The 9,718-nt window shown below is 33.8% G+C and overlaps 2 protein-coding genes and 1 pseudogene across 2 annotated transcripts; all 3 read right to left on the reverse strand.

Annotated features, from left to right (window-relative positions):
* Positions 1-5,112: 5,112 nt before the first annotated feature.
* LOC141711313 (uncharacterized) lies at positions 5,113-6,093 on the reverse strand. The gene has a single exon (XM_074513729.1). The coding sequence runs from the start codon at positions 6,091-6,093 to the stop codon at positions 5,113-5,115; it is 981 nt and encodes a 326-aa protein (XP_074369830.1).
* Positions 6,094-6,691: 598 nt separating this feature from the next.
* LOC141711382 (uncharacterized) lies at positions 6,692-7,099 on the reverse strand. The gene has a single exon (XM_074513839.1). The coding sequence runs from the start codon at positions 7,097-7,099 to the stop codon at positions 6,692-6,694; it is 408 nt and encodes a 135-aa protein (XP_074369940.1).
* Positions 7,100-9,382: 2,283 nt separating this feature from the next.
* LOC141711459 (large ribosomal subunit protein eL43-like) lies at positions 9,383-9,718 on the reverse strand (annotated as a pseudogene).

Raw genomic sequence — 9,718 nt, forward strand, 5'->3', positions numbered from 1 at the left:
GGCAAGAGTTCTTATTATCTTAGTGAACTTATTATCTTAACGTCACATCATCTCTGAGGTTTATAACGCTTGGCTCTGATACCATTCTGTAACACCCCCAAATCCAGGGTCGGGGATTCGCGTTGTCACGAGTTCCATTTCCCTTAATAACACCCAATCTTAATAAACAATCAACTACTCTGTACTGTGACCTCACAATAAACCCACACACCACAAGTTATAGTCTTAGAGATGAATATCCAAAAATAATCACAAGTCGTTTTATTCCACAATTATATGCCAATACACCTTAAAAGGGTTTCTGAATAAATTTACATTTCTTTGCCATTATTACAATTCATAACTATACATAAATCTGGTTCATCAATAGTTGAAAACCTAGCCTATTGGTAGCTCCTACCTCAGCTACGGCGGCATCAACGCTTCCAGAAAACTACGGAACATTTTCTAACCGCTTGCGAATTGGAAGCTTGGTCCTGTTCATCTTGTCTATCTGATATTGTGTGATGAAAGAAGAAAGCAAGGGTGAGCAACAAGCCCACCAAAATAATATGTATAGTGATTTACAATATATGAGCATTCTCATAGTACTCATGAAAGTCTTGGTCAAGAAGAAATGAACCAAGTTTGATATCTTACCGCGACCAAGTCACAAAATATTCATTATATATGTACATATATACTTTTCACAATCTTTGAAATCCTCTGACATGTATAATATACACAGAGTTCCCGTTTATAACTGTATAAAATATCGTTAGAAGGTGATCTCATATATCTAACCTTGTCTCAACGTTTTTCCGAAAATCTTTGACATGCACAAGATAATCATTTGCTAGATATAAGTTTAAAAGATGAAGTTACAAGATACTCCAATATACTTATATATGAATACTACTTGAACTACCACCGTTCAAGTTATAATCAGTTTCAAAAGTTCATCACCCAGATAAGACTACAAGATTAGACTTGAATAGATTCAATCCTTGAAATATCATTATAAATAATGAAGTTACGAGATACTTCATTAAGTCCCGATATATATATACACCTATATATATACATTTCATACACTCCTTGAAAACCTCTGTTATGAAAATTATAAACAGAGTTGCAATATCCAATGAATTTTGGAAAGGAGAAAACCTTGGCATAAACCTGATATCTTGCTGATCAGGCAAAGATACCAATAAGTAACCTTTTGTACTAGTAGATGGACGAATTCCCCACTGGTCATCACCCTGGTCGGAATAGGACCTTATGCTAGACTGCCACTCAGCCACTTATTCATTTGATGGACTCCCACTGAGCCACTTACACTTTCATGGACGCCCACTGAGCCCATGTTGATTATGCCGACTCGATAGATGGACTTACTTCCCGAACGTTGGGTAAGTAATCAATTCATTTACCAAAACAGCAACCTTGTTGCGAATATAAAATACACCACAGAGCCGGATCCCTCCGGTTTTGAGCGAGTATTTAAATCCCTTTAAAAGGAAGATCTTAAATATATAAAAAATGAGTTTTGGGATCCGCTCTAACTTTTAAAAATCATTTTAAAGACTCGAAAACACTTTAAAGAGTGTTTGGAGTAATGCTGATTTAATAAAGTAAATCAGTCCCAATATATTAGAAAATATCTGAATATTATTATTTAAATAATATTCCCATAAAGAATAATCTTTATGAAAATAATTGAAGTAGAAGTTGTAAAACTTATACTTGAAATGAATAGTAAATAACCAAAAATATACTTATACGAAAGTAATATCTTTATTTGAATAATCAAAAGTAAGTTTGATTATCGACACATTATTCTTTAATAAAATAAAGAATATTATTCAGTAAATAATCGGAGTCATAGGTCCTCAAATGAATATTCAAATAATATTCATTAAATAATATAAACTGAGTCATAAGTCCTCAAATGAATATTCAAGTAATATTCATTAAATAATATAAACTGAGTCATAAGTCCTCGAATGAATATTCAAGTAATATTCATTAAATAATATAAACTGAGTCATAAGTCCTCGAATGAATATTCAAGTAATATTCATTAAATAATAAAACTGAGTCATAAGTCCTCGAATGAATATTCAAGTAATATTCATTAAATAATATAAAGTTATCGAATAAACCTTATTCGATTAATAGTTTTGAAAACTATATCAGTATATATATATATATATATAATTATATATATATATCATATACTCGGGAACATCTACTCCCGGTTTTAGAAAAGGGTTCACCTTTGGGTCCCCTATACTAAGGGTATACGCAACTACTGCTTATCTCTAGCATAGGTATTATGCAACTTATAAGCAATTGAACCAACAGATATATATCAAGATTACGAAATAGACATGCATATATACCATATCACATGCTCCAATATATCATAAGAATTTACTAATAACAATCATGCATCTATCACAAGATAATGCATATACACATATACATCACAACAACAGTTATACGGGTAGAAAACTTGCCTGAGTGCTCCCGGATAGACTTAAGCTTAGAGTGGGTCCGATAACCTATGAACAACAACATAAGTCGGAATTAAACCCCGGTCGCTTAAGAAACTAGACTTTAACCATTTAGAGTCCTAACGTTCGCTTTCGCGCTTAACGATTTACTTAAGTCGCTCGAGTACCCTCGGCTCCACCATTTTTAATAAATTAACCATTAAGGGTTTTAAGGCGATTCTTTCGCGAGTACCTTACCAAGTGCCTAATCCACTTAAGTAATTCAGCTAAAACGGTCATTTAAGGTCCTTAACCAAGGTTTCAAAGTAAGGCGAGGGGTAATGGTTCGGTCGCGAAACGCCGTTACTTAAAACGGTCGTTTCTCCTAAACCGTACATCAGAATCAAACGAACTACATATCAAAATGAAGCTCGTAACATGAACTATCTAATCATGGCAATGGTCAAAACCTAGCAGTGACTTCACCGGTCCTATTGTTAAGAACAAAAATAGCCTAAAGTAAATCGGACATTACGACGGCTATGTTTACGCGATTACCCAAATTTAAAACACTCCAATTCAACCCAAAATCAATCCAAAATCACAACCCAATCAAAACTCCATCCATACTACATCATAACAGCCCCAACAACTCAACATTAACAATTTATACTTATTCCTCACATGAACTAAAAGCTTTACTTAAGTTCTTTAACTAATCAAAAAGATTTACAACTCCAAACACATCACAAAACCAACCAATCTCTAAATACACAATAACCATGCCTCTCATGAACCATACCAAACATACTAACTCTAATTTATACAAAAGTAGGGCTAGGGTATGAGATTATACCTTCCTTGGTGAGTAAAAGTACTAGGGAGCTTGGAATCACCCTTGAAAATCCTTACCAAAGCTATATCTAAACAAAAACACAAGATCAAAATTTCAAGTTCTTGAAAAACACTATTATCCAAGAACTTTGATGAATTGATTAGCTATGATAATTATGGAATCTTGAGCTTAAACTTATGGCTCATCTAAGTTATGAATTATAGGAGCTAAAGAAACAAACCTCTTGAATTATGAAGGTGTGTAGCTTAAGTTTTGAAAAATTTCCCTTGCTTTTCCATGGAAAAGCCGAGAGCTTGATGAAGAAAATGGAGTGTTTTGTGTTTTTTTGTGATTTGTTTTGATTTGCCTTGGTTGGTTGACTTTTGTTTTGCTTTAATCATTTTTAACCATGAAAAAAAATTGTGTGGTTATAAATCAACCACACCTCCTTCCCTTATGCCATGCTTATGTCACCTTTCCTATGTCATCTTGTTGGTTTGATGACATCATCATCCCTAACCTCCTTGATTAACTCTTAATTGCTTTCCTAATGACCGTTGATCTGTTATACGGTTCGCTTAACTTTCGTTCTCGTTCATCGTTTGAGGGATCATACCCGGGATTTTATTACTTGGGTTCCCTTTACCTTTCTCAATACATTACATTCCTTTTATGATCCTCTCTTATAATCCTTGAATTTAAATCCTTTCAGTCATGTTACCTTATACTCAATTCTTTCGGTATCTGGTGGATTCTCGGGAAAAATCAAAAGGTTCAAATTTGGATTCTGACGATCTTTACATACACTTATATACCACATAGAGTACTAATTATATCCCAGAAGATCAATAAAAGAACCCCTACATAGTGTGGCATGAAAAGTTTTCTTATTCAGCATAACATTATTCATAAGGGTTTCAAAAATTCCAAAAATTGGGGTTATTACAGATTTCACACAATTCATCACTCTGTCAACCCACAATGTAGGAAAATCAAAATGCTGAAGCATCTCTTCAATAAAAGACCATTCCAATCTATCATACGCTTTAGAAATGTCCCCCTTTAACCCAACAACACCCACTTTACCTTGTGTTTTCCTCCGGATGTAGTGGTTCACCTCGTAAGCTATCAACGCATTATCAGTTAAGAGTCGTCCCTCAATAAATGCACTCTGCTTCTCAGAAATAATTGCATTTTGAGTTGGTGTTAACCTATTCGCCATTACTTTAGAGAGGATTCTCATCAGCACATTACACAGTGAGATTGGTCTCAGATCAGCCACCTTTTTTGGATGTTTTACCTTAGGAATTAGACACACCAGTGTACGGTTTAAACCACTCGGTAGCTCTCCATTCTGAAAAAATTCCCTGCAGAACTTAATAACATCCTGGCCTACTATCTCCCAATAAGTCTGATAAAAACCCAGATTTAAGCCATCAATACCAGGTGATTTATCTGAATGCATAGCAAAAACAGCCGCTTTAACCTCTTCATCTGCGATAGGTGTAACCAGTTTCTCCTTTTGTATATCTGAGATTATCGGAAATTTAATCCTTGGAGATAATCTCATGTTGTCTTTAACACTACTGAATAACTCTGTAAAATATTCAGTAATAACCTCTTGAATTTCAGTGTTCTCTTCTTTCCATTCCCCATGTTTATCCTTCAGTTTCTTGATTTTGTTATGCTCTTTTCGAGTGGTTGCATATTTATGGAAAAAACTACTGTTTCTATCACCCTCCCTCAACCAAAACTGTTTGGCTCTTTGACGCCAAAAGATTTCTTGTTTCTCTAACAATCTCATGAACTACCACCGTGCTGCATCATACTTTTGGATTCCAAATTTATCTCTCCTAGATCGGTAATGCTGCATTTTTTCCTATACTTGCCTATCTGAACCTTCATCTCACGAATCAAGCCCCCACCCCATTCCTCCAGTTTCAACGAGCAACTCATAATTTTCTCCATCAAATCTCGTTCACCATCCTGCCTCCACCACTCTTGTACTATGTTTCTACATTCCCTCTCTCCAATCCATATATTTTCAAATTTAAATCTGCGTCGTCTTTTTTCAAATACTTTTCTATGCAACTGCAACATTAACGGTAAGTGGTCAGAAGTTGTTACCTCTAAGACTGTAACCTCTCCTAACGGAAACATATTCCTCCATTGTTGTGTTGCCATCCCACGATCCAATCTCTCCTGAACCCATTTATCCGTCCCTCTAGATCTCTCCCAAGTAAATATATCTCCAGTAAAACCCAAATCATGCAGCCCAGAATCCATTATCGCATCCCAAAAGCCTTCCATTAACCTTCTTGGTTGCTGCTTTCCTCCCCTCTTCTCTTGCAACGAAACAATATCATTAAAGTCGCCCAGGATACACCACGGTAATTCTGAAGCTACAGACAATTCCCTAAGCATATTCCAAGCCTCCATTCTTCTCGCCCTCTCTGGAAAACCATAATATCCTGTATATCCCCATCTCCCTAGCTGCTCATTACTTACTTCAAAATCTAAAAAATTCCTACAACTATTTGTAATATGAACTGCTCCATCGTTCCTCCATAACAAAGCAATCCCTCCTGAATGACCTTGAACATCAATTGCATAACATCCAGCAAATCCTAATTGTTTAGTAACCTTCTGCACCGTATCATGTTTAACTAGAGTCTCACTCAAGAAAATGAGACTCGGCCTATACTGTTGATCAATATCCAACAGAAGTCTGACTATACGTGGGTTGGCCAGCCCACGACAGTTCCACGAAAGGATACTCATAATCCTTGGCGGGCCTGGTTCCCAAGACCCGCCAATATCAAGTTTTTTGGCCCAACATTCTGTTCATTTCCACTTATCTGCATATTATCCAGCCCATCTTTAGCCTCACTCTCCGTATTGTCAACCCGCTTTCTTTTCGTATCCATCACTATATTATCGGAAGGAAACTCGTTATACTCCTCTCTCCTATCCTCATTTGTTTGTTTGTCATTCAAATTCAAACTCTTTCCCATTTTCTGTTCCCTCAAATCCCGCTGCCTAACCAGAATTCCACCAGCATCTCCACCAATCTCGCAAATCTTACCATCTACCTCCATGAATCTCGCATCACCCGGGTTGCCACCATGATTTCCCGATTAGTCACCTTGCTGCTGCTTTGCACCCCAATCCTCCTTCCTTACACCACTATTTTGAAGCCATTTTGATCCAGGATTACGTTGTCCTCCTTTTGAAGATACACGTAGCCATACTCCATACATTTTCTCTACCACTTTCTCAGGATTCGCGTAAACCACAACACAGTCTCTATCAGAATGGCCAATAATGCCACATACGAAACAAAACGTACCCATTTTTTATACTTAAAATTAATCCAACTCTAACTATTTCCTTCTCGCTTTATCTTCATTCTTCTCTTTAATGGTTTATCAACATTCAGTGCAACTCGAATACGTACATATGGTGTCCACCCTCCATCAAACGTTCCTGGCCCTGATTTAATGTACGTTCCCAAAGACGCACCAACACTTTTCAAAATATTTTCTGAAATAAAACCCCTAGGTAAATCATATATTTGCACCCACATTTCCATATTATGTAGCTTAACTGCAGCTGGATCCTCCCCCATCTCTATTTGATGAAGCACAAGCATCGCCTGCTCAAATGACCAAGGGCCACCTTCCATTACCTTTTGCACATCCATCTTATGGTAAAACACAAACAAATACTTCAAATCCCCCATATTGTGGACTTCCATTACTTCTCGTGGCCGCCATAATGACGCCATTAGATTCTGCATAGCTTGAAAGTTTATAGTTTTCTCCGTCAAAAATTTTCCCACCAACATAAACGTTGTTTTTGTTCAGTCATCTCATTATTTGCAATCATTATTTCGTCCATCTCCTCCTCATCGATGACCAAATTCGCATACATCTCCTCCAGGGATTCATCACTACGTGCCATGATGTTCCAACAGAATTATCAGATTGACTAATACTGTTAATGATTGGATTATAGATATTAATAGAACAATGATTTGATGAAAACTGTCATATAAACAGAGGAAATGAAACTGTCATATAAATAGAGGAAAAAACTATAACCACGTACTTTGTTTGTTGGAACACGGTTTATTTTGATTCATATATAGTCAAATGTTTTCACATTCAACTTCACATCCTCACAAAATTAAGAATTCTCAACATTTTAAAATTTCATAATGCCCCTCATCCTCCTCACAAATTCAGAAATTTTAAATACAATGTTGATTATGTTGAGATTGATGTGAAGTTTAAAATACACCTATGAATTACAGTATGTGTCAGCTATATTATCCCTTTGTATATAAACTAAATTTTGTTGTTTGTTTGAACAAGTGAGTCACTTTGATAACAATGGTAATGTTGTTCATGATACTCCAAAAAACTAAATGTGTTCGTGGGCTAATAATAAAGCTGATAAGTAGAATATATTAAAAATAGTTTAAGTAATTAATGTATTTAGTCTATTTAACCGCTATGGTTAGAGTATTATTAAGAGAGCTTAAGATAGCATAATACGGCTGATGATCAGTAAGACCTATTTAATATTACTAGGGACTTTTTGCTCGCGATATGCGCACTCTAAAAATTTTTATTTTTGTAAAATTATTTTAAAGTATATCATTTAACTACATATTATTACATCTTGGTAGTGATAAAAATAAAGGTGTTTTATTTTTTAATTAAAATAAGTGTACCGCACACTAAATTTCGTAGGATGTACCTTAAATTTTTAAGTTGTTTCGAACATTCTGAATGTGAATGTGATCAATTTTAAGTAATATTGGACTTCGTACATATAAGATCAAATTAATAATTTTTTAATTATTCCATAAATGTAATTTTGTCACTATATTAGTTGATGTTAGTATAGCCCTTGACCTGAAATAAGAATGCTCTTTGACATTGATAAGAATGCGAGTATATGTTGATTAGAAAATATGGATAAATTATTTATGTATTTCTTGCATTAAGGCCCATTTTTTGCTTTAATAAAAAATACTTGACAAAAGTTTCAACTTGTTGCCTTTGACAAAAGTTTCAAGTAATTTTATTCATAATGGACTTTTGGAACTACAAGTAAAATTTGCCTAAAATTATCCACCAAAAATAATTGTGATATCATCACATGGCTTATTTGATCTTCGTAATATCCCTCACACGATCTATACACTCAAATTTATACTTTAACAACTATCTTATATTCATACACAACTATCTTGTAATTTAATGGTGGGAATAATATATTACTATACATTAAGTATTTAATATAGTTGTAGTTCTTTTTAACAAATTCTTAATAATCACGATAACATATTTATACTTCATTTAGCATAAAAACATATTTATATTTAAAAAATTAAAATAAATTATTGAAATATTATAACCAATATATATATATATATTTAAAAATATGTAAAATAAATTTATTAAAAATATTTATATTTATGATTAAAGGTTTCTCGACATCGCCCCGCAACACCTTGATGCTCGACACATTCATGTTGTTAGTTAGAAAATTAATATGAATTATTGAAATATTATAAAGGATATATAAATTCAAAATGATGTAAAATAAAGTTATTAAAAAATAGGTTAAATAATTAAAGGTTTTTCGGTGTCGCCACACCTCGAGATGTTCATGTTAATGAAACTTAATTTAAATATTTTAGAAGTTCATATCATATAAAATTAAACTACATATCATTACATCTAAAAATATGTAATACACCTTATATAAATTTAAATATAAAATGGTAGAAAAATATTTTATTATTTTTATTAATCACTAATTTTATTTTTTAATTTATATTTGTGCGTGCAACGAATTAAATTATGATAAGAATATATTAAATTTTGTTAGGGTCCTGAATTCTTTTCAGTTATTTTATAAGTTGTTAACATCCATAAGATTATTTTGTAAATATAAATTCTTATAGAGAAAATAAAAATTAAAAATATTAGATAATTCCAAAATTGAAAAATATTATCATTCAATCATCTAAATAACATGATTCCAAACAAATTTGTTAATTAATGTTACGATGTCTAGGACTTGAATAGAAATGCATCAACATACACGTCAAGCTACTCTCACTTTGTTCCATGAGCCTTCTAATTGTGCTCCGAACTGTGATGGCAACAGAAGTGTTCAAGGGGTATGTACCATCAGCTTTGACTTTGCCACAGTCCTTGCAACCCCATATTCCCACTGTCTTTCTCTTCACTGCATACTTTCCATAAAATTTACAGAATTATCTATTGTGATGTGATATTTTCATCTTCTTGATCTGCTTCCGTAGACTGGCACCATAAGGTGTACCATACTTGTCAACAATACCAGCCTTATTTTTCCTCTTGGTCAT

The sequence above is a fragment of the Apium graveolens genome, chromosome 1 (assembly GCF_009905375.1).
Source record: "Apium graveolens cultivar Ventura chromosome 1, ASM990537v1, whole genome shotgun sequence".
Classification (NCBI taxonomy): Eukaryota; Viridiplantae; Streptophyta; class Magnoliopsida; order Apiales; family Apiaceae; genus Apium; species Apium graveolens.